At 34.6% G+C, this 26329-nt stretch overlaps 2 protein-coding genes across 3 annotated transcripts in view; one reads left to right on the top strand and one right to left on the bottom strand.

The window, feature by feature from the left end:
* LOC126698771 (mogroside IE synthase-like) overlaps positions 1-1203 on the bottom strand; it is an 83314-nt gene extending 82111 nt beyond the window's left edge. The window contains exon 1 of one of the 2 annotated variants that reach the window (XM_050396200.1): positions 1184-1203. Coding sequence is in view for 1 of the 2 variants with exons in the window: in XM_050396201.1 (XP_050252158.1) it covers positions 952-1165 (214 nt within the window). In the remaining variant the exon portion in view is untranslated. The other variant, XM_050396201.1, reaches the window with a different exon arrangement.
* Positions 1204-22072: 20869 nt separating this feature from the next.
* LOC126698770 (cytochrome b561 and DOMON domain-containing protein At3g07570) lies at positions 22073-25696 on the top strand. The gene is made up of 4 exons (XM_050396199.1): positions 22073-22306; positions 22407-22824; positions 23454-23737; positions 25290-25696. Exons 1-4 carry the CDS (start codon positions 22121-22123, stop codon positions 25518-25520), a joined length of 1119 nt encoding a protein of 372 aa, XP_050252156.1. The 5' UTR covers positions 22073-22120; the 3' UTR covers positions 25521-25696.
* Positions 25697-26329: the final 633 nt, after the last annotated feature.

Raw genomic sequence — 26329 nt, 5'->3', positions numbered from 1 at the left:
AGTATTTTAAGTTTTAATTGACGTGGCACTTTTTAGAGCGTTGATTTATTTTAAAGAGATCCTGTCCATGAAATGGACACTCCATTTCAAAGAGAAATGGAGAGGATCCGGATCCCCAAAGAAGTAGCTGTTGCTCATTCTCAAACCCCAAGCTAGTTCTTCCATTTGCTCAGCATTAAGAACGGCCAAACTCCCGAAAGATACATAAATAACAGATCCTTTTGCATGATCATTTAGCCATTTCATGCAAGCATCGCTGTTAGGTTCGAAGATGCAGAAACCACGGTCTTTGTCATCTTCAATCCGCTTGTCTAAGTACATAGATGGTATGGTTGGTCCTATAGTTCTCAATGGCCATATCTCTGTCATCCAATCCACTACCTACAAACAATTTTATCATACAAATTAAGCATAAAATTTTTATTTAATTCAAATAAAAAAGTCAATCAAAAAAGAAAAGGAAACAGGAAAGTAACAGTATACAGCCTCAGTTTATTTGCTTAATTACCTCTGGCTCCAGCTCATATAACGTGTTGCAAAGGACCCAATCAGCTTTATTAACATTGGAAAATTGGCTCACAAGCATATCAAAGAAAGCCGGATAGGTGTTTAAATCATAAATTAAAGATGGATTGTCCTGAGGTTGAAGTGGTGGCAACCCTGTAAGCAAAATTTCTGGCTCTGAAAGAGGGAGTTTGAGCAACCCCTTATGGACATGGTAGTATATATTATAAACAGCACAAGATTGAGTGAAAAAAACAGCACCAACTAAGCCAAACTTTTTGGCTACGTCGAGAGCCCAAGACAAGAAAGCATCATAAACAATACAATCAACAGGGTTGCCTGAACTAGAACTGGAAAGCTTCTCAAGGAGCTCAGCCAGAGTTTGTGACCCCACTTGCCAAAATCGCTCCAAATAGGCCTGGATGCTCTCTGCATGAGCAAACCCACCTTCATCAAAGCCATCAGAGATGGTCTCTAGGGCAATGGAGCTGGCTTCTTTGTGAATGGTTTTGGACATGGAGCGTGTGGTAACTAGAGTAACTTTGACTCCTTTGTGCTCCAAACGCTTGGAGAACTCGAGCATAGGATTAAGGTGGCCTTGGGTTGGATAGGATAACACCAAACAATGAGCTTTGTAGGCATTATTCGTTTCCTTCTCCATTTCTGCTAGCTAACACAGGTTATAACTTTGAGCTGTGTTTTAAGTTGTGTTGAGAGAGTGATAAATATGAACATGAAGTGATCAATTTGTATACGGAATTCTGGAGGTATTGTGCATAACAGATGTCTTCAGCCATTCAAAATAGTAAGTTAGGCAACGTTTGAAACAATATAGGAAAGTAGCATCTCGAGTTTTAGAAACTCGAGATCCATATTAGAACTCGAGTCTGAAAGACTCGCTTTAGATTTCGAGTCTTTAAAACTCGAGTTTCATGCAAAAAAAATTTAACGTATAGTGGCGTTTTTAAGACTTACAGTGACGTTTTAAAACCCTATAGCGACGTTTTCCTGCAAAATTTTTTTTTATAAGTACAGGTTTAAGGAGTCCTATAGTGGCGTTTTTAAGCCCTATAATGACGTTTTATAGACCTATAGCGGCGTTTTTATTCAATTTATGGAAATCGAGTCTTTAAAACTCGATTTTCAGCTTGATTTTTTTCCAACTTCCAACTAATCCACTTGCAAATCGAGACTTAAAAACTCGAGTTCTATCTTGGAACTCGAGTTTTAGACACTCGAGATGCTAGTTTTCAAAATTTTTGAAACGTGACAATTAACTAAATTTTTTAATATTTATTGTTATTTAGAAAAAAAATTCCGGAATTCTGTGGTGGTGGGTTGTCGCTTTTCTTTTATGAAAATATATATTCTCATTCAAAGTACTAAATACGGATTAACACAGAGAGCCAGGGAGGGATCACGCCATCCAAAAAATTGTATTTTACAATATGAACACTAAAATGCGAGCTTTATCCGGACTTTTTTTTTTTTTTTTTTGAGAAGAAGCAGCTTTATCCGGACTTGGATTCTTAAATTTTTATACAATCTTGCTATAGTGTCCTTTTAAATTTAGAAACCACTGTAGTAAGATTGTTAAAAAAAAAAAAAAAAATTTATTCACTCTCTTTCTTCTGAATCTCTCTTTTAATATGTTATATATTATTTTAATGTGTAGATATATTATTTTAATGAGTTGAATAGGAAAATAAAAGTTGGGGTGTTGAGTGTATTGTAAAATAGTATGATATAATTAATAAAGTAGCTTTTAAAATGATAAAATGAAATTTTTAAAAAAACCGGATGTAAATGCTCTTATTAAGGCAGTCCCAAGTCCTAACTCTCTAATGATGCATGGTTTAACTCAGACGTAAAAGGGACTAAGAGCATTCGCACTAGGATTGCAAATGCCAAATATAAGGCGGGTTTGGCATTTTAAGCCCAAAAGACCAACAACGGCTGTGTTTGGTTGCCGTAAAACGTTTTTCGGAAAATACATATTTTCCGGAAATGCTAATTTCCAGAAAAGGAAAATATTTCTGTGTGTTTGGTTGCATTTCAAAAAATTTTCCGAAAAATATTTTCTGGTGTTTGGAAAAGAAGAAGGAAAACACAAATCCAGAAAAACACAAGCCACAACCCAGAAAACACGAATCCAGAAAACACAAATCCAGAAAACACGATCAACGTTGCGATCTCGCGATCGCGTCGTCGATCGCGATCTTGATCCGGCGCGATCTCGCGAACGACGCTTCACGAGATCGCGCCGTCGATCACGATCTTGATCCGGCGCGATCTCGCGAAGGCGAGATCGCGACCGACGGCGCGATCTCGCGAAGCGTCGATCGCGGTCGTCGGACTGGTCTTCTCCTCTCGCGCACGTGGATTGGAGCTTGGACTGGAGATCGGTGCGGACTGGAGCTCGGATTGGTCTTCTCCTCTCGCGTGCGCGTGCTCTCTCTCTCTCTCTCTCTCTCTCTCTCTCTCTCTTTTTCCGGAAATCCTTTGAAGTGAAAATGAGGGGAGAAATTCATTTCCGGGTCAAAGGTGAAATTAGTGGTCAACCGGAAATCATTTTCCGGAAAATAATGTTTTCCGTGACAGCCAAACACATGGATTTTCCGGAAATTGATTTCTGAAATTGGTTTTCACCCAATTCAAACGCAGCCTTAGATTTGCGCTGTAACACAATTCTAAAATTAAATAATAATATTTGATTCTCTCTCTCTCTCTCCTACTTTTTATTAAACAATTCTGAATTGGTTCTCTCTCTCTCTCATTATTTCTCTTCTCTCTTCCTTCTCTCTTCAGACCCAAAACCCATAGCCACCACACCACGGCGAGCCACCACTCCCATTGTTTATTCTCTTTCTCATTGCAGATTGGCCTGGCTGATGGTGGTGACGTGGCTTGCTTTTTCTCTCTCTGGTTGATGGCAGCAACATGGATCGGTGCGGTTGCGGGTTTGGGTTCGACGTGGTGGTTGATTGAGTGGGTCGAGATTGTCGAGCAGTGGAGATAGGTGTGGTTCGTGAGTTTTGATCGGCGTGGTTTGTGGGTTTTGATTGGCGGTGGAGATCGGCGTGGTTCATGGGTTTTGATTGAGTAGTGGAGATCGGGTTGGTCATGACTAGGTTGGTTTGGTGGTGATGTGTTGATAGTGTGGTGGTGGTGTGGTGATTGATGATGGTGGAGCCGTGGAGATGGGGGTTGCCATGGGTGGTGAAGGGATAGGTTTGCTGGTATGGGTCTGGGTTTGCTGTCATGGGTGTGGGTTTGGGTTTGCCGTGGGTTTGGGTCTGGGTTTGCCGTGGGTTTGGGTCTGGGTTTGCCGCTGTGGGTTGCTGTTTTTTTTTTTTTTTTGGTTGATGGTAGATTATGGGTTGCTAATGGTGGTGGTGTCAGGTGTGTCTAGTGCAGCGGTGGTGGGCATGGGGGTGATGGTGGTTTTAGTAAATTTGTGGTTGTTGTTGAACAAAAAGAATGAGAGAGAAAGAATAAATAATGTATTGTATTGTAAAGGATAGTAATTGGGGGATATATTATTTTTATTGTGTAGAAATATTATTTTAATGAGTAGAATAGGAAAATAAAAGTTGGGATATTGGGAGTATTGTAAAATGGTACGGTATAAATGATAAAGTAGATTTTGAGATGATAAAATAAAATAGTTTGTAAATATTGGATGCGAATGCTCTAAGGGGCCCAGAATTTTTTGAAAAAAGATAGCAATAGTACATACTTTTAATGAATATATTGAGCTTTACATAATTATTTTTGGTCCCTCCTCTCAAGAAGTTACAAGCTTGCCATGAAAATGACAATTGGGTGAGTTTGGTTTAGTTTAGTTTAGTTTAGTTTTTTATTTTTTTTTAATTTTTTAATTTTTTTTAAAATAATTTTTTTTTTTGAAAAAATGGCGATTTTAAAAATTGTGGGATGAAATTTGGCTCTCTAAAAAGGTTAAGCAATTGGTAAAGTTGTCAAAAAGTAGTTTTTGAAAAAGCTAAGTATTCGGTTAATACTTATAAAAGTGGCAACTTGAGTTGTAAATTACCAAAAATGATAAGAAAAAAAAAAAAAAAAAAATATATATATATATATATATATATTAATAGTCAAAACTTAGAGCAAATCTAATTAGATTGTAATTGGATTCTCAATTTTGTGCCATATGTCTCATCTAATTTTAAAGAGTTCAAATCCAATTAGATTCCAAATTGAATTTCAATTTGAGTCCAATTTTGCGCTACGTGTCTATCATTACATATTTTAGAAATGCATGTATGGTTTAAACAAGATGCAAGCTAATATCATGTGTAATTATTATTATTATTATTATTAATGATTTCTCACTAGTAATTGACTCTTTTAAATTTTCTTAGAGTGGAATGCACCATTATTATTTTTAAACTTAATAATTTTGGTTGTATAATCTTTGAAATAAGTTTTTATTGAGACTTATATTTTTCTTTCTGTAATTATTATACTCATTATTATTGATAGTAACGACTTTTTTCAAATTATTTTTTCCCTTCATGAAAGTTATGCACACAACATTTTACGAAAACTTCACAATAAAGTCTATGTGAGAAATTTTTAATGGTAGATAAAATGATAATAATATCAGTAGTAGATCCAGATGAGAATCAATAACAACTTGCTTTGAAAACTTTTTTATGAAATTGTTAAGAAAATATGTATTGTGTGAGTAGCACTATTTTTTTCTAAGGAGGAATAGCACTAATTTAAAAAAAAAAAATTAGGGAGACAATAAAATGTCACAATATTTTCATAATACTCTTTATTTTTAGTTGTGATCAATCCTAGTCTAATATTTTATTAATTTATTAAATTTTCTTTTGACATATGAAATATTTGACTACTCTGTAAAAGATATTGTGATAATTTATTGTGTACTAACACAATTGTAAATTTTATTTTTATAAATCTCCTTACATGATGTGACACATATGACATATACCACTTAACCCCCCTTTTATTTTTCCTTCTACTCTTTTTTTCTCATCCACCCATTTCTCACCCACCAATATATCTCTTCTACAACAAGAAGAAAAAGAAGAAGAAAGAGAACATGAAAATAAAAATGCAAGAATCCCAAAGAAAAGACTTTAGCAGCTGCAAAGGGAGCTCCGTAGATTTGCTCTGGTTTTGTGGCTGCACTGTGTAATCTGTCTTTTAAACAAAGGGTTTAAAATCGGCAGTGGGCAATTTGGGAAATTGGTTAAACCTTTCCTGTGGTAATATTACAAACGAGCTTGTGGCTTTTTGCAATTGCAACTCCCTAGCTACTACACGATCTTGTGGGTCTCCTTCATATTTGGAAAATTGACTTTTTTACAAAGAGCGTTTGCAATACATTACCAAACACGCAGTTTAAATTTTCAGTAAAAAAAGTGTGTTTTGGCTATGCACACAAAACCCAACAGGCACGCTAATACTACAACGTTAGCAGCATTTATGCATGGCTGTGTTGGCTGGTTCTCACTTTTTCTTCACACATCCACGAGGACCACGCTATTTTTATTTTAATTTTTTTGAGAGCTAAGTTAGCTTGAATACAAATTACAAGCTAAGTTAATGATTTTACTATATATATATACAATTTTTTTTACTAAAAAAATTGACTCAATATGATTGCAAGACATGGGATGGGAATGATGAAACATCTAAAATGAATCAAATAAGTAATGCAATGAAATATTGGAAACATTAGTTTTTATGTAGAATAAAGTCTCGTATCTTTACAAGTTACGAAACTATTCGAATTGCAATTGAATTAACATTATAACTCAAATAGGATTAAACTCTGTAAATTATTTATTTAAATATCATTTAATTTTAATTTTTTTTAATTGAAAGGGAGACTGTTGCAAAATTTAGTGCAAAATCACTTCAGATAATTTTTATCATTTAAAAAAATGTTGAATTTTATTTTTAGATGATTAAGTTAAAACATATTTAAAAAACGGTTTTTTTTTTCTTCTCCCTTTTGTTGATATTTTCTTAATATTAAGCATATGCTAGTTTGGATTATAAAGAGTTTTCTTGTTGAGGCTTTGGCCACCCTAAGTTAAGATCCTTGTTTTGTCCCTAGTTTGACTGACTATTTTTTTTTCATGTGTTTTACTAAAAAATTATTTGATGAAAATCCATCTAATCATAGTTAGGAATAAAAAAGTTTTAAAAAGGTGTAAATGATCAAATAAACTGAAAAGTAAAAAAGAAAAAAGAAAAAAGAAAAAAAAAAAAACTAATTAAGTTCAATATTTGATGTTTGTCGAGTAAGTACTATTTAGTTTCTCAAATTTTAAAATGATAGCTATTGTTTCTTTTGTTAATTGTCATTGTAGGGACACGATTTTCAGCACAAGCTCAAGATGTATGAGATACTGGCCCAGTGAACCCATTACAATAAATTTGTAGAGAGTGGGTAGAAGAACTAGGCTTTAGTGAATGGGATAACAGTTATAATGAGTTTCCATGACAATCAAACAGAAACAAACCAAGTTTGTACAAGAGAGTTTGTCCTCGGCACAATCCAAGGAGCTTTGTTCCAGTATATATTGGATGATAATGGTTACAAGAGTTGTTGAGATTGCTACAGTGCTTTCTCTTCCCCCTTTTCTCCCGATCTCTGGGGTCTCTACCCTTATTTATACTACATATTTTCCTTCATCTCTACCCTACACGTGGATAGTTGATGGTTTATGCTGATCTTTGTCCCATCAGCCCCCTTTAGAAGTCTTCTGGGGTGGTTGTAAGGTTGTAATAATACTGTGCAGATGTCACATCCTCATCAATGCAGCTAGGGAGTTAGCTGGAGTGCATTCAATGCGGTGATAGTAGCTTTTCCTAAGATATTTTGGGACTCTTCTTTGTCTTTTGTTCCTGCAATGCTTATCCATATTTCTAGAACTTCATGGATCGCACCTCTAGATGGCAGGCATCCTTTACGGACCTCGGCCTTGGCTAGCCGAGGAAAAATTCATCCTTGGCACAAACTCCTAGGCCATTATGTTCAATATTGAGTTTCCTTAGCTATTCTTACCCATCCTTGGATGGCCCCTTATCCTCGACTTGCGCCTTAAGCCCAAAACCCAATTGTATGATCTGGGCCCATGACCCCACAGTCATTATTCTCAGTGCTAACATTACTTACAAGCTAATGACGTGACATTTATTAAGTGACATTGTATAATTAAAATCCATTTTTACACATAAAGAAGTCTGTGACTCTTTTTAAGACCTAATTGCTAACCCATTATTGAATGAGTCTTCCCTAAATCATCTCTCTCTCTCAATATTAAAATTGGTCATAGGTTTGCTTATGTCTAAAAGGGTTTTAATTTTTTTAATATTAAAAATGTTGTCATATCACTTAAAAAATGTCATATCATTGTCTGTTACCCATGTAGACATTGAAACTAATGGAAGTTCACAGGAAGACTAATAACACTTATTTTTCAAATTTTAAGGATTAATAGTACTCACTTGAAATTTAAGAAACCAAAAACTTCACTTGGCAAACTTCAAAACCAATAGTGGATTTTAACCTTTTTTTATTAATTATTTTTTGGTATAACTCTATTTTTATTTATCCTATTTTTTAATCAAGATAATTCATTAAAAATAAATTATAGTAGAAAAATTAGGAAGACAATAAAATTTATATTTTTTCACAATTATTAAATTACTATATTATGATTGGTAGTAATAAAAGTAACACAAATGATAATGTTATTATGTGAAAATGATATTATTTCAATTACAATTTATCACAATAATTGCCAAGAGTATTGTAACTCAATTATTATTCAAATCACTCATCCCTATTTTTGTAACTAATTATCAAAAAAAACAAAACAATTTCTAAGAATCTTTGACCTGTAAAAACAAAAACCAAAAAAAAAAAAAATCTACCTCATTTTTATTAAAATTTTGTTTTGTATATTAACCGAATCCCTCTCACCCACTAAAAAAATGAACACATTAATAATAATGAATTTAAGAAATTTTTTGTATCCACTTTATTGAACCAGAGTTGTAGTGTGCCTTTATGTTAAAACTTCTTTATCTCTCCCTTGTGTGTGTTTGTTTCTTAAAAAAAAAAAAAAAAAAAAAAAGCAATTATTACTAATTATTCACATTATTTTCAAATGTCAAAACCTTCCATCATTAAAAAAAATATATTTAAAAAGTCAATTGTCAACCTTCCATCATAAAATACATATATATATATATATATATATATTTAGTCCTAAAAATTTTGACGAAAATGTACCTAACAACTCACAAGTTGTCTCAGTAGCTGTGTGACCATGATGAGACAAATATATCCCGAAATAGTAAAAAGCTAGAAATATATATCCCGAAAAAGTAAAAAGCTAGAAATGGACAGAAACCCGGTCCCAAAAGGGAGAAAAGATGCCATAAAGCCAATGGCCAGTGAGGTTGGTAGTGCTTGGATTGTCATTGTTGGATGATTTGGAGGACAGTAGATGAAATAGTTAAGTATGTGGAGCCAAACTTTAAGATAAAGATGACTCATAATGAGCTATGTAGCCTTTTCTTTTTCCTTAAAAAAAAAAAAACTTTTTCTAAGACAACAATTCCCAAAACAAAAGGGATTTTATTTTAAAATTACTTTCTTATAATTATTTTTCCTCAAAATTCATGGGATTTCATTTCTAAACAAATATTTTCCTTTTTATTTTTGGTAAAAAATCCCATTGAACTCGCTGTGTTAAACTTTTTTTCCCCAGAAGATCTTTTTCCAAAAGTCTATAAAATTTTTCAATAAATGCTTTTCATAAAAGTCCATTGGAACTTCTCTTTGAGAAATCCATTCCCATTTCCAAAAATACTAAAAATCTAATAAAATATTTCCCAAAAATTCCAAGAGAATCAAATAAATCTTTTCCAAGAGATGTTTTCAAAAACACGCCCAAAGACATTTTCCCAAAAACTCCTAAATACAATTTAAAGGTTTTCTAAAAGTGTGCTTTCCCTTAAAAAAATTCTTCACAAACTTACAAAATTACAATTTTAAAAAATGGTTTTAAAAAATTATGCTAGGATCATGACTTTAATTGACTAAGCCCATTAACCTCAAGACTAAGCCAACAAAGTCCACCTCCCCCCAAATTTAACCTGTCTTTGTTGTCTTTTTTTACATGAGAATTGCATGGAGGGTAAGTTGCTAAATAATAATAATAATTGTAGGGGTGATAGGCCTAGTAGTATATATTTATGTATATGTTGGGCTGGGGGCCCAATCCGAGGACATTTAGTAGTTCGAGGACTAGTAAACGCTGTCATGGGAGTCTGTGTTAGCGAATGAAGAAATGGGGGATGGTCATAAGAGTTTAGAAAGGTGGTTTGAGGAGGAATGCCTCCTCGGCTAAGCAAAACAGAGGTCCGAAAGTGTGGCCTGCCATCTAGGGCAAAGTTCCGGGAGGTTCTGTTGATAAAGATGCACATCATGAGTGCACAGGACAAATGAGAACTATGAAATATCTACGAGAAAGTTGCTACCACCGCATTGAATGCTCTGCAACTAACTCTCTGGTCGTATTAATGTGGAAGTGATACATGAACAGCAATTTTCAGCCTTATAGCTACTCTTAAAGACTTTAGGAAGGCGTTGATGGGACAAAGATCAACATCAGGAACCTAGTCTACACGTGGAGGGTGGAGATGAAAGAATGAAGACAACATAAAAAAGAAAGAAGACCATGAGGAGAGGGGATCGGAGAATCGAAAGGCCAAAAAATGAATTTACCCCTTGTGATTAATTAATTGATTAATTTGCCAAGTTTATTAATTAATCAAATTAACATGCAAATACGTGGTAGCACAAACAAATCACCAATAAACTAAGTATGCAGCGGAAAATAAATTGACACGATAATTTGTTTATGAATAGGGAAAACCAACACAGCAAAAACCCCACTGGGTGATTTTAAGCTCACCACTCCTGAGAATCCACTATTATCAAAACAAGTGGTTACAAGTAAAGGAATCCCAGTACTTTATACAAACTTACAGTTGAACCCTTACCGTAATGCCCATTTAGATTTGTTCTGTAGTGACAATCTCTCTTTGTAATGCATGGCTCCTAGTACATGACTAACCAATTTTGCGGATTCTAGTACGTGACTTCAATTACTAACTAGAGAAGGCTGTTGGCTGCAAAGTTCATCAGTTCATCACACAATGAAGATTGAGAAGCTCTTTGGTTACAAAACCCTACGGTGCACAAACATAGTAGCTTCTTCACAAGAAAGATGAATTAGAGCAAATTCTGTCTCCGGTCACAATTTGCTTGAACAAACTTTACTTAACACTTGTGCAACTTGTTCCACCTTTGACCGCTCTTAAAATAATCCTTTTATATGTTTAGGGTTGTGAGAAAAGAAAGCCTAAACAGATAATCCCGGATTGAGTGAAAAACAGTCCTGAAAAACTGAACTTCATAAACCTCAATAAATACCTATCTATCGAGTTGCTGTCGAGTCATGAGCTAAAATAGCTCTATAGGTCTTAATAGATGCTAGCTATCGAGTTTTAATGACAGACACTTTTCACACTTGAATTTTGGACAGACTTGCATGATTTTAACACTTGAACTTGAAACAAGGTTTCTTGAAGTATTAAACACATCTTAGATCTACCCAAATACAAGTAAAATGCGTTTTGTCAAAAGATTAACCAATTACATAAAATAGTGACATATGTTCCTAACAAGTGAATCACATATGTCCTAACAAGAATGAAAAGAAAAACACTGTAAGAACAAGAAAAGGACTTGTAACCAAATTGAAAAGATATATATAAAAGAATTGATCTCCTTGGATTGTACCGAGGATGACTTTCTTTAGATAAAATCAGTCTATCTTTACTTTCTTGTCATCTAGATTCATTATACTTGTTACCCAACTTGTTAGAGCCTAGTTTTCTAACATACTCTCTACAAATTTCTTGTATTGAATTCTTTGGGTCTAGATCTTTTTACCTTTTGGGCTTAGGAACCAAATTGTTGTTATTATTATTATTATTATTGCTTTTAAATTAATGAGTGAGGTAAGCCATATTTAAATTTCAAAGTGAAACTCTTTTATAAATAAATATGTGATTAAAGAGAGAAAGATAATAGGAGAAAAGAGGAGAATAGAAAAAAGTGTGATTATGGTTCTCGGTAGGGTAGGGTAGAGTAGCTCTCCCCCACTTGCCCTACAGTAGTATTCTGTTTTCCTCTATCTAAGAGGAAGAGTTTGTCCCCTCTAGTGGTTATGCTACTAGTAGGGCTTTGTTTTTCCTATTTTCTTGTCTCTTGGTTTTCAATGTGCCTTTGAAAGAATTAGGAATGGAGGATCTTACTCGTAGTTGGCAGAATTTATCTCTTTCCAACAAATGAGTGAACATGGATCTGTCAAAGAATAAAAAAGATTCAAGGGTTTGCCCTAGCAACGAAGTTCTTTTCTCGAAGATCCTTGAATATTGACGCTGTGGCTTGGACATTTCACCCATTGTGGTGTACAAGTGGTAGTTTTCATGTCAGTGATGCTAAGTAGAACTACGTGGTCTTCGCTTTTGATTTAGAGAAGGATGTCGAAAAAGTTCTCATGGGTGAGCCCTAGTCATTTGATAGGCATTTGGTGGTTTTACATTAGTATGATGGCTTGGTCCCAGTTCAGGAACTCATCTTTGAAAGGGTTTCTTTCTGGGTGTAGATTCATCAGTTACCCTTTTCCCATCTTATTGAGGAGGTGGCTCTCAATCTTAGTGAAACATTAGGACCAGTCATAAGATCCAGGGATTTGTCAGAAATGAGGGGTGGAGCATTTATGAGGGTCAGGTTTCGTTGAATATTTTGGAACCTATATATCGTGGTAAAAGGGTTACATTTAGGTAGAACTCCAGAGATTGGGTTTCGTTCATGTACAAACGACTACCAGATACATGTTACTAGTGTGGTAGGTTTACTCATGTTGATAAGGAGTGTGCAACTTGGTTACGGAGCAAGGGTTCGCTTGCTATGGACGAACAATAATTTGAAGCATGGCTAAGGGCAGCACATTTTAACTCATCAAGACGTACCTATGTGGAAGTGAAGGGCTTTGAGATGGTGGAACGCCCTTACCGATCTGCGGTAAGCGAGCAAAGTTTAGGGTTGGAATCTGAGGCATGGGTGGCTCCTCAAACGGTGGTTTTGGGTGGCATGGTGATTAGTAAAGAAAGTACGGGGATCTCGAATAATTGCTTCTGTGATCAAACTTTTAGCAGATTTTATGAAAATCATTAAGGGTATTGATGACAAGATCAACCAAGATTTTAAGAATTCAAATTCAAATATTCCCTCTCATGTGACCATTAATGATACAGCTGGAAGCTCATTCTAGGTTGGGCCTAGACCAAAATATACGACATGGGCCTAAGAGAAAGGGTGAGTTCTCGTATGTGGATTCAATGGAATTGGGGGAGAAGGAAAAAAGGGTGAAGAGAGATGGTGATGTTCTTGTACTACCAACTTTTATGGGATTGGTAGATGTTACTGAGCAGTCCCGTCGGGTCCAATGAGTCTTATAAGTTGGAATTATTGAGGGCTTCGGAACCCTCGGACAATTAAAGCCTTGTAAAAGGTTGTACAATAGGAAAATCCCATTTTAGTGTTTCTTATGGAGACTAAACTAAATAATGAAAAGGTAGAGAAAGTTCTTGATCAGTGCAACTTTGAACACAGTTGGGTTGTCCCTAGCATAGGAAAGAGTGGGGTCTAGCTTTATTTTGGAAGGAGGGGGTTACAATAGAAGTGCTATCAGCAGAGCAGTCACACATTGACACGTTGGTAAAGGGTAGAGTTTTGACAGATTGGTGGCATCTCATGGGTTTCTACGGGGCACTAGTGACATCAAGGTGGGATGAGTCATGGGCGCTTCTGAAAGTGATGAGGGATAGGTCTAACTTACCTTGGTTGGCTATCGACGACTTCAATGAGATCACAAGTGGTTCCGAGAAGGAGGGAGGGAGCTTTCTTCCTAGGTGATAGATGAAAAACTTCCTCGATGCTACTAATTAGTGTGGATTACGTGACTTGGGATTTGTGGGGCCAAAATACACTTGGCTCTACCAAAGAGTTGATGGCAACCAAATCAGGGAAAGGCTTGACAGAGCTCTAGTTTCACTGGAATAGGGGGCATGTTTTTAGGAAGCAAAACTTTTTCACCTCACTTGTTTAACATCTAACCATTCTCCTTTGTCCTTGCATTTTTTCATCAGACCTCAGAACTGAAAACGTTGCAAGATCTTCAGGTTTGAATCCATGTGGTTGAAGGACTCGAGGTGTGAAGAAATAGTGACAAATGCATGGGTAGAAGGAAGTGTATTTGCTGTAAACTTCCTTATATCTTGTTGCTTGTAGTTTTGTCAGAATCAGTTGGAAGTTTGGAACAAAAATGAGTTTAGGCACATCAGAATTGCATAAACGGTTAAAGTGGTTTGAACTTCAATTGGCTTCAACTGCTACCATTAGCGCTACAAGTAACTTGAAATGTTGGCTGGACAAGAAGGCTACCATGTGGTACCAATGGTCTCAGATTAGTTGGTTCCAGTCGGGCAATAGGAATACAAGGTTTTCCATGCCAGAGCAACCACTCGTTACAAGAAAAACATCATTGCAAGTTTGTTGGATCCCAATGGAGTTTGACAAGAGGAAAAGCATGAAGTGGAAGAGATTGTGGTTAACTACTACACGGATCTGTTTTGCTTTAGTTGGCCTTTTGAGTTCACCAAGTTACTGAATGTAGTTCAACCTAAAGTCTCCGGGTCCACGAATTAGATGCTTACTTACTAGGGATTTCCAAGGTAGTGAAGTTTCTACGGCACTAAAGCAGATGTACCCCTTGAAATTACCGGGTCCTAATGGCATGCCTTCTCTTTTCTTCCAACATTTTTGGCCTACAATTGGTAACATGGTTACTAAAATGGTACTAGATTTCCTTAACTTTGGCATTGCCCCTCCTATGTTCAATGATACTCATATTGTTTTGATTTCAAAAAATAAAGATCCTAGGAGTATTTTTGATTATCATCCTATTAGTCTATGTAATGTGATTCTTAAAATTGCTTCTAAAGTTATTGCGAACAGGCTCAAGAAAGTTTTACCCACTATTATTAGTGATATCCAAAGTGCTTTTATACACAAAAGGTTAATTAGTGATAACGTTCTTGTGGCTTTTGAGGCTATGCATCACATCAGTTAGAAGAAGGCAAGAAAGAAGGGAGAGATGGCTTTGAACTTAGACATGAGTAAGGCTTATGATTGTGTGGAGTGATTTTTTATTTTTTATTTATCATATGGAGAAGCTTGGCATTGATTTGAGGTGGAGAAGTTTAATTATGAGATGTGTGACAACTGTCTCTTATTAATTTAGAATCAATGGGAAGGTTTGTGGGTCAGTTTAGCCTTCAAGGGGGATTCACCAAAGGGGTCCCTTATCACCTTACCCGTTCCTTATTGTGATGGAGGGTCTCTCTTCTTTGATCAAAAAATTTGTGGAGGAAAAAAATTTGGAGGGCATTGCAGTGTGCCGAGGGGAGCCAAAATTATCACACCTATTCTTTGCGGATGATTGTCTTATCTTTTGCAAAGCTACCACCTCAGAATGTGATTCTTTGCAGCGAATCATCTAAGTGTATGAAGCAGCATCTAGTTAGCAAATAATCGTACAAAAATTTCATTTTTTTTTAGTACCAATACTTCTAGGGAGGTTCAAGAGGAGATTAAGGAAAGGTTTGGAGCTCAGGTGATTGAAACAATAAGAAAAGTATCTTGGTTTGCCATCGCTCATTGGGAGGAATAAAAAAACCAGTTTTAGTGACATCAAAGACAAACTCTCTAAGAAATTGGCGAGGTGTAAAGGAAAACTTCTTTCAAAAGCTGGTAAGGAGGTCTTAATTAAAGCCATGGTTCAGGCTATCCCTACTTACACTATGAATTGCTTCAAGATTCCGGATTCTCTATGTGATGAGCTTACTAGTAGGATACGGCAATTCTGGTAGGGACAAAGAGGGGAGGAAAAGAAAATGGCTTGGTTGAGTTGGGAGAAATTATGTGAACCAAAGGCGTGTGGTGAGATGGGTTTCAAACAACTTAAATAATTTAATTTGGTACTGTTGGCGAAGTAGGGTTGGCGTCTTTAAACCTGCCAAAACTTTTTACTCTACCGTGTCCTCTAAGGCAAATATTTCCCCACTTGTGACTTCCTACACGCTACACTAGGGAATAATCCTTCATACACCTGGCATAGTATCTTATTGGCACAACCCATTGTGAAGCAGGGCGTGCAGTGGAGGGTTGGGAATGGCTTGGACATACGGGTCTAGGGGGATAAATGATTGCCTCGGGTTTCTAGTTGTGAAGTTATCTCTCCCAGGCTGTTTCTGCATCTGGATACCAGGAAGTGTGAGCTTATTCATTTTGAGACCAGTTGTTGGAAGGAGGAAGTTATTCGCCAGATATTTTTGCCATTGGATGTGGAAGTTATCTTAAGTATCCCTTTGAGTGCTTGACTGCCGAGTGATCGCCTTATTTGGGTGGAGTCTAATAATGGCAGTTTCAGTGTTCGGGGTGCTTACAAGGTAGCCATGAACCTCGATCGGTCCACAAATGCAACTTCTGGCTCAACGGATAGTTCTCTTCATGTGTTTTGGAAAAAAACTTTGGTGCTTACCAACTCCCCACAAGGTTCGTCATTTTGCGTGGAGGGCTTGCTGTGGCATCCTTCCTACTAAGGATAATCTGCAACAGCGTCGGGTGCTTTCAGAAAACCTGTGTGACAAGTGTGGTACTGCAGCAGAGTCATCAGGTCATTTTTTCTAGTCTTGCCTAAGAGCTCAACTGGTCTGGGGTTGCTTGAAATTGACAAGTTCCATCAGGTCGGGTCAGTTTCACTCTTTTTTCAATTTACTATGGTTCCTTCTAATGCTTGAATCTTATGATGATGTTAAGGCTAATTTGTTGGTCACTATCGCTTGGTCTATGTGGTGTAATTAGAATGCGGTTCAACATGGGGTTATAAGGAAAAGCCTAAAAGCTTTAGTCCATGGGCAACACAATACTTGGGTGACTACTTGGCTGCAACGTGCTCCACACCAGTTATTCCTAAGGTACTTATCTCTAATTGGACTCCACCACCGCCTCCTCTGTTTAAGATCAACATGGATGGAGCTGTATCCAAACACCATAGTTTAGTGGGCGTGGGTGTAGTTATCCGAGATGACAAAGGCAGAGTTGTAGCAGCTTTGAACAAGAGAATTCATGCACCTTTGGGCCCGTTAGAAGCAGAGGCAAAAGCTTTTAAAGCCGGTTTCCAATTTGCTAGGGACACAGGTTTCCAAGAATTTGTTCTTAAAGGGGATTCATTGGTGATTGTTCAAGCTCTCTGTGGTCTATCCCATCCACCTTCAACAGTGGCTCCACTGATCCTTGGAATGTAAATTTTATGTACCGAGTTCCGCTTGGTTACTGTTTCACATGTAAGGAGGCAAGAAAATAAAACTGCCCATCTTTTAACAAAACATGCTCCTAGCATTAATGATTCTTCAATATGGATTGAAGAGAATTCTTGTCTTATTGAACAAGCTCTCATCTAGGATTATGTATTTGTTTCTGTTATTTGAATAAAATTGCAGTCTTCACATCCAAAAAAAAGAAAAAAAAGTGACTAAAGCATGTCTACTTTTATTTTTAGTTTTCAAAATGAGTGGGGTCACTACAAAAAAAGATGAGTTATAACAGTGGTCTTTTTTGTAGTGCTTACAAAAAATGCTACTAGAGAGGGTTTATTGTAGCGGATTTTCAAATGCTACTATAAGTCTCTTTGTAGTAGCGGGTTTTTTTACAACCGCTACAATGTACCTTTTGTTTTTGTTTTTTGTAGCGGTTTCCCAACTGCTACAATATACTTTTTTTTTTTTTATATATTTATTCTACAGGTATTTTCTATATACAAAACCACAAAGTTTAGTCCTTTTTTTATTTATTTTATATAACCCAATGTAGAAAACTAGCACCCTTATGACCAAAATATCTCTAAATACTCAAAATGACACAAACGCCCCTGGAACTAAAAAATGAGCAAAATATCCAGCATACCCCAAGACCTCAAAAATTAATTACCAAAATACTTTAGGACTAATTAAAATGAACCAAAAAAAAAAAAAATCACTAAAATCACTAAATGATAAAATACCCTCCAAACCATAGTATTACTACTATTATTTAGTGGTTTAAATTGTGAAGATGTTTAAGCCTCAGCAATCTTAGTGTGGTGTCAAACAACTATTAAAAATTGGTGCACAATGTAATTATAAATCAATTATTGAAAGACTTCTAGACCTGAGTTTTAAATTGATGATAAAAAGAAATTTTATTAGATGAATCATTCAAATAGTAATCAAATTAGTTTTTTGTTTTTTATTTTTGTTTTTAAGATTAGAAATAATAGGAGAATAAGAGCAAAAGAAATCATATATAATCGTATATTAAGAAAATATATAAATTGACTTAGTTACCGACAAAGCATCCAAACCCTTTGAAAAAAGCCATTAATAAGTGCATTTTGCACCAAGTATTCCATCCCAAAACCATCAAAGTAGGCCGCTCCTGAATCTACATTAAATGAACATTAATGAAATAAAAAATAAAAAGAAAGAAAGAAAGAAAGAAAAGATAAATAGTACATAATATTGCTACAAATAAAATATCGCGTCAAAGAAATTTTTATAGTATACCATATGATGTGCCCATGTGCTAATGGTATAACGGTATCAGACAAAACTAGGAGGACTTTTCAAGAATAACAATGGTGTGTGTATATATATAGGTAACAAAAGTGGAGTGGCAGATCCAAGTTTGCAAAATATTGGCCTCACTTCCTGTTGGGTTACACATGTGAGTGAAGTTCCACATTAAATAAAGATGAGAAGAATGAGTGATTAATATAACATAATTGAGCACATACCCATTGAGCTTAGGCCTTTTGGGTTAAAATGTGTCTCTATATGTTATATTAATTACTTAAGGAAGCTCCCCAAGGTGTTTAGCCCCTCGAGAAGTGGTATCAGAGCCCATGGTGGTGTGCGGCGAAGGTGGTGAGGTGTTTATGGTCCCTACCTAGTGGGGAAAGAAAAAGCCTAAACAGCCCACACACAAAGATCTTGGAGAAGAAAAAAAAGAGCCCAACAAATGAATATTGCTAATGGTGCTAAATAATGGTGTGATGCAAGGTTCCCATGGACATGGTCGTGCGGGGTTCCCATGGATGTGCGTGTGGGGTTGACACGTGATTCCCATGGATGGTGTACGAGAGACTCATGGATGATGCATTGATGAAGTGAAAAACCCATTAGGCAAGGGGGAGTGAGTAGGACTTCTTCATGGCCCATAGAGAGGTCTTGAAGCCCATAGAGAAGCAGAGACTCACACGTGAGGGGGAGATTTTTGGGTTACACATGTGAGTGAAGTTCCACATTGAATAAAGATGAGAAGAATGAGTGATTAATATAACATAATTGAGCACATACCCATTGGGTTTAGACCTTTTGGGTTAAAGCGTGTCTCTATATGTTATATTAATTACTTAAGGAAGCTCCCCAAGGTGTTTAGCCCCTCGAGACTTCCAATTTCCTGGTCTATCAACAACAAATCCATATTTATCCAATATTAAAAGATAAAAGGCATCATAAGATGAATGGATTTTCGACAACGCAAACAATATGAGAGTTGGCTTAAAACAAAAATGACTTTAATTAAAGATAAATATGTGAACGGATCATCTATTTATCTTTAATTAAGTTTTTGTGTCTATCCTAAAAGTTGTAAAGGGTAAGAGGAAAAGTTGATAACAATAATTAAGTTCATGTTTTATCCACAAAAATTAAAAAACAAAAAAAATTCTGCAATTTGGTAAAGTTACTTGCTCAATTATGGTTTTTAAGACTGTGTGGGTTCTTTTTTTGTAAAACAGCACACAGGCCCAAGTTGAGGAACAAGGATCCTGGGCCTGATACTTTATGCTTTAAGGGACTGAGCTTGGTTCACCATAGCTAAAGTGGGTTGATTTCGAAATAAGTGGTGCATAAAGCGCGGATCCTACAACACATACACACTAACAGATAACAAGCATATATGTATTGAACAACAAGGAACAATAAAGAGCGAAGTAAAGAAGAAAAAGAAAAGAAAATAATGTAAACGACGTCAGGAGTCCTTAAAATACCGTGAAATACTTCATTATTTTCTTTAATTTTTATGATACATCACGCTCTCTAAGACATGTTACAAGGTTCAAATAAGTTCAAAAATCACAGACTTAGATGGCTCTTCAGGCCTTTAAGACTTGTAAAGTTTGAATTCCCTTTAATCCAAGTATGTTCTCTAGTGGTTGTTTGAGGATCCCGGACGCTGTTTTCCTTCTCTTTTCTCTCTTTTTGAATTTCTTGCAAAGTTTTTCCTAGTATTTTTACTTCAATATATGGACTCTGGCTGAATGTCTTTCACTATTCGCTACTTACCCATTTTATAGTGCCATCCTATGGTTTCCGGGGTACCATTGATTTTTTCCATTTGCACCTTTGGGTAGTAGAAACAATGTTGTGTCAGCAACATTGGTGGCTGGTTCCTTCCTTATTCTTCATTATTTTCTTCTTTTTGAGTTTCCTTCTTCAAAAGCTTCTAGCTGACTTTGTTGAATACTTTTCAAACTGCACTAAAACCATCTTTTTTGAACACCATAAATTTATGTTTTATGCCAAAAGAATAAGTAGTCTTTGTTGAATTGTATTTTTAGATGTATACTAGTAATTGTTTAATAAAATTGCTGAATTGTATTTTTTTTTTCTCTTCAGGAATCCTAATGCATGGAGTGTGGTTAGGTGGAAGAGAGATGAGGATAGTGGTATTGGTGTTGGCGGTGATTATTAATCCAAGTCAGAGTTAATAGGAAAAAAAGCAAGTCTCCAAGTCAAATGATATGTGGTTCTTAAGCCCAAGAAAAATTAAAATATTTGTACATTTGTTTGGAATGAAAAAATGTATATCAATGTATCTTTTGGGATATATTTTTGTAACAATTGATTGACTTGATACTTTTAACATTCATTTAGTGATTAACAAACTATAAATTGTTCGATTTTTTTAGAACTCAAAAGTAGAAAAAGTTTTGTACATGGCTTATTGTACAATAAGCCATGTACAAAACTTTTTCTTCAATAGTGGTGAAATTGAACTAAACGTACTCAATAAACCTTTTATTTTTTATTTTTTTATTATGTCATTTTGAGGACTTAGAATGTGGTAGATTTGGGACATAGTCCAACTCTATAAAGGTATAATAGTCATCATCGTGGTTTATACATATTTCCATAATTTTGGTAGTATAAATATTTCTCACCTTCTTTTTTTTCTTTTCTTATTTTTTTGGTTACATCTATTTGCGGGGTCATGGTCCATTGACAAGAAATGCTAATCTCTAAACATTTTCATTTAATGATCCAAAAAATTTTAAAGGTATATTAAATTTCTTGATAATGAAATTGACAGTGCAAAAATTTACCATGAAAATTTTTTAAATGATGAACTATTAAAATCTATTTAAGTTTTAAAATTTGTATTTCTTAATATTATATTTTTAGGTTGAATGTTTAAGGATTGCGTCCTTGGACAAGTTAAGAATGTAAGATAGGTTTATTAAACGAAATATCTAATGCAAAATAATACTTATTATAAGATTTAAAAAATAAAGAGTAGAACCGTACAAAACACGGATCAACAATTAGTTTGTTTAAAATTTTGAAGACTAGGGATTTGCATGTGACCAAGAAACCGCTAAAAGCCAATTCAAATTTGATTCCAGAACTTTAGTTTCCCACTCTAATTGCTTTTCTCAAATTTTTTTTTTGGTCAGAGTTAATCTACCATTTAGTTTCGGTTAATAATCTAATCATGCCCTATCACGTTTAACTGTGCATAAAATCTTTATCATGCTTTGGTTAAAGTTCTTTTTGTTTAGAAAAATGCCAAATCCTTGAATCCTGAATGCCTAATCAGGAATAAATCATCAATCTTGCTTGAGAATATATATATATATATATAGCGAAAGAAAGATGATTCCAATTATAAATGTCTACGACAAAAATATAAAAAGTATCAATCAATTGAATTATAAAGCTTTTAATGATCTAACTTGAGTTAAACTTGATCCCTCGTGTCAAAATAATTTCATTGAAGAAATGTCACCATTATTTTTAGATCCACCTCCCTGATGTAAACTGCATAAACAATTGATTTTTTATTCTATTTTATTAACATGATTAGTTAGGCACTTACCTGCTCATTTTCCTATTCATAAATTTGCGTACTGTCCCGATCAGTGATTCATCATTATAAGTTAAGAAAATGAGTATTGTCAACTTCTCCAGCTAGGTTATATAGATGTGATCACCCACTACGTACTTTGCCATTATTTAATTGTAATAAATATACACAAACAAATATTTATACACAGAGAGAGAGAGAGAGAGAGAGAGGGAGAGAATGAAGTCATCTTTGCTATTCATGATCTTCATCATCACCATAGATATCTATGGATTATCATCATCCCTTGTGAATGCACAAGCAGATTCCTGCAGCTCTAACCTAAGCCTCAGTAATTCTGTGCCTTTTGATACAACTTCCCTACATTGTCTAGCCGTTTGGGATTCTCAAGGTTTCATACTAAGAGTAAGTGCACCTTTCATGCATCAATATCACCATTTTTTTTTCTTTGGATAGTAATTTCTAGTATTAACAACAATAATGTACGCATGGCTAAATGGTACAGTATTTGCAAACCAACAATGCAAGCATATGGAGCTTCGTTGTTTCAGCCCCAGCAGATACAAATTCTTACATAGCCATTGGGTTCTCAACCAATGGTGCGATGGTGGGGTCGAGTGCAATGGTGGGTTGGGTCTCATCATCATCAAATGGTAATGTTGGAATGGCTAAGCAGTATTATTTGAGTGGAAACTCACCAAACCTTGTGAAGCCTGATCAAGGAAGCTTACAACTTGTCAGCAACTCAGCCACAATCATATCCCAAAACTCAATTTTATACATGGCTTTCCAATTGCAAACCAATCAGCCAGAGTCTCAGCTATTATACGCAGTTGGACCAACTGGTGTTTTTCCCTCAGCACCCGACTACCAATTATCTGAGCACCGAACAATGGTCTCCACTTCCATAAACTATGCAGCAGGTAACGATAATCGCATAGTATATAACCCTGAAATGTTTTCTTCTTTTCAAGTCAATTTCTTCATTTTTGATTTTAATGCTCGAGATGGATTGTTTACATAGGAACCAAAGTAATTAATCAACCATTTAAAGTTTGAATAGTATTTGCTAGAGAAAATTCCATAAATACAATATATTAAAGCAAAACTACTTTTGTGATTATTCAGCAGAAGAAAAAAAAAAAAAAAAAAAAACCACTTTTGTCAGTTTGTGATTGTGAGTTGTGACTTGTGAGTTTTTTTTTTTTTGAACAATAATTTTGTGAGTTTGGTGTAATGGACCCGGCGAATACCGAAAAGCATATGAAAGTCAACAACTATATACCATCACTACAAAACAAATAAAATAATAAATTAAAGATGGGTAGGCGTAATCTAAATGATAGATGGACTTGCATGTTTAATGTTATGTTATGACTATTTCTGAGTAACACCTTCAAAGACACTTACGGGTGATTTCTGTATAATATTTGGAAATTGAACAGAACTTGTGCAATTAAGTACTAAATATTCAGGAAAAACAAAATAAACAAAAACAAAAACAAAAGCAAAAAAGTACTAACATGCACGTAATTTCTGATTCATGCAACAGGTCAAAGTGCATCGGAGAGCCCTTATACAGGACTGCGAAGGGGCCACGGAATATTGGCTATGCTAGGATGGGGTATTCTAATGATAATTGGAACAATAGTTGCTCGTTACTTCAAGCACAAGGACCCAATTTGGTTTTATCTTCACATTTCCCTTCAATCAGTCGGATTTATACTTGGAGTTATAGGTGTAATATGTGGATTTATCTTAAATAATCATGTCAATGCTAATGTTGGTACCCACAAGAGTATTGGGATCTTCATTCTTCTTCTTGGCTGCCTCCAGGTTTGTCTCTTTTTTGTAATACTTCCAAAATATAAAGTTTTATACTACACCCTTAGGGCTTTAGATATTACTCTTCAATCAATGGACATATCTAATGCACTCCACAATTATCATATTTTTTTCCTTTTTTATTTTTTATTTTTTTATTTTTATTTTTAAAGTGAGTTTTGCTTTCAAAGAGAAAAAAGAGAGAGGAAAGATTTGAACTAATGATCTCCTTTTTATAAGATATGATTCTACGAATAAAAATATTGTATCTAGAAATTCTATCTATAATATGAGTTTTTTTTTTTTTTTTTGGTAAATTATAATATGAGTTTTTGCACAAACAAAAGTAATTTAATCCAATAATACAATTAATATGAGATTTTGAATAAAAATAAATAAGAGGTGACGGTTGAGTTATAATTTATAAAACTCTTTTGGTGAAACATTATTTATTTATTTATTATTGACTTAATATTAGTTACCCATGACAGAGAAGGAGGTAGCCTTATTACAACAAAGCATAAGAGATTGCACATATATTCTCACATTATACAAATAATTTATTACTACTTGACAAATCTATAGGTTATTGTCTTGAATATGGATATGAATATCGGTAATTTCACATTTTTAAGCACTTATTAAGCTTTTGCTTAAAGTAAATTAAAGTGTATATTTTAAAAAATTGAGAAAAAAAATGATGTTTCAAAATGTTGTACTTAAGCAAAAGAGCTAAAAGCAATAACTAATACCAAACATACTAGTATTATGCAGTGTGCACAGTAAATTGAAAAGGCGAAAGAGGTATTGTATGCGGTATAGTAAATTAGTAATCTATATATATTTATATTAATAGGTAAAGTTTAGAGAAAGTTCAATTAGAATTTGAAATTAGAATCCAATTTTGTGTCTTGTGTTTAAATTTATGTGGCGACTACACCATAATTATTCACTTAGATTTTTTAATCTTCGTGCCAAGTGAGTTAATGAGTGAAAAATACTATGAATATAATATTAATGAACTAAAAAATTTTAAATAAAAAACTAATTATATATACTCAATAAAAATCACCACACAACAAAGATCACCACACTTTCTATCTTATTAAAAATTAGAAAAAATTTATCATAAGTAGTATTAAAAATTGTGTTTAATTTTAAATGTATCTATATGTATGCATGTGTTACATGCTATTTATTTTAAAATAATTTGACTAATTATTTGTATTTTTTATAATAAAAATTGTGTTTAATGCATTCCTTTTTAGCTAAGTAATTAATTTAAAGAACTTATTACTTTTTTACTGAACCTGTGATCCCCCCCCCCCCCCAAATGATAATTTTGTGCAATGATATACATATAATTTATTAATTACTTAATAAGTCCAATTCTGTTTCAAAATGTCTTAAGTTGACTTTCATAAAATGAATTAATAATTATAATTAAAGAATTCATATTTAAAAACCATCTAGCAACTTGCTATCTTTTATCTATATAAATACAATATATAATTCCCTTGCGAGACACGTATTCATATTATTTAGTATTGGTTTCATTTTACAGGTAATGGCCCTTTTAGCTCGGCCGAACAAGGATTCCAAATTCAGAAAGTATTGGAATTGGTACCATCAAAATGTTGGGAGAATTTTAATTATCCTCGCAATTGTAAACATCTTCTATGGAATTAATTTAACTGGAACGGGACATGGTTGGACTGCTGGTTATGGAGTCCTTCTTGCTGTCTTGTTCATTATTACTTTTGTTCTTGAGATTAGATTTTGGATTAGGAGATAAAAAAATCCATTGCTATATAGCATAAGGGAAATTAAATTACACTTTAGTAACCCAACTTTCATGCCAGTTGCGATGTTTCCCCTCCCAAATTGATTTGTGTGTATATTAACTCCTCCTATTCAAACTTGCTACTGTATTTACTATTTTAATCTGACAGTTATTGTCTCAATTAATCACATGTACTGGACAAGGTGCATGTACAAATATGAGTGATATTATTTTGTGTAATGGGTATATATATGCTACAGTATTCTTAAAAAAAGAGAAAGAAAAGAAATAATGGGTATATACTATAGTATTCTCACAAGTATTTGTAACCTCGTTATCACATGTGGAACTTGATAGCACCCAATGAGCTGGTCGGTCTTTACTTTTTTTTTAATGGAATTAAAAGGGTTAAACTTTCAATCCCTACCATGCACACCTAACATTTGGTCTTATGGCGTCATGGGCCTTGATCAAGTAGCTGTAGGTGTCCAATTAACTCAATTGATCACATAAAATATTACAAAAATTCAATTGCATTATGTTCAGATTCAATTTGGATCTCCCTAAATTACTCGGCAATTTGTTTTTGCAAGTAGGGTCAGTTGCCCATCAGGTTTACTAGATTAATTCTCAGTCACTTGAATAAAGAACTAGAGAAAGTTGCTAGTAATGGATTATCCATAAACTCCACATCCTCAAAAGTGAAATGTTATTCACCCTCTAAATAATCCACATTATAAACACAAAGGAACCATGTTCCAAATATCTGATAACTGCCCTTTCATGAGCAACCGTGCAATGAATGAACCAAAAGATGGTAT

Source organism: Quercus robur, chromosome 9 (genome assembly GCF_932294415.1).
Source record: "Quercus robur chromosome 9, dhQueRobu3.1, whole genome shotgun sequence".
Classification (NCBI taxonomy): Eukaryota; Viridiplantae; Streptophyta; class Magnoliopsida; order Fagales; family Fagaceae; genus Quercus; species Quercus robur.
This window is presented reverse-complemented; position numbering and strand designations above follow the sequence as displayed.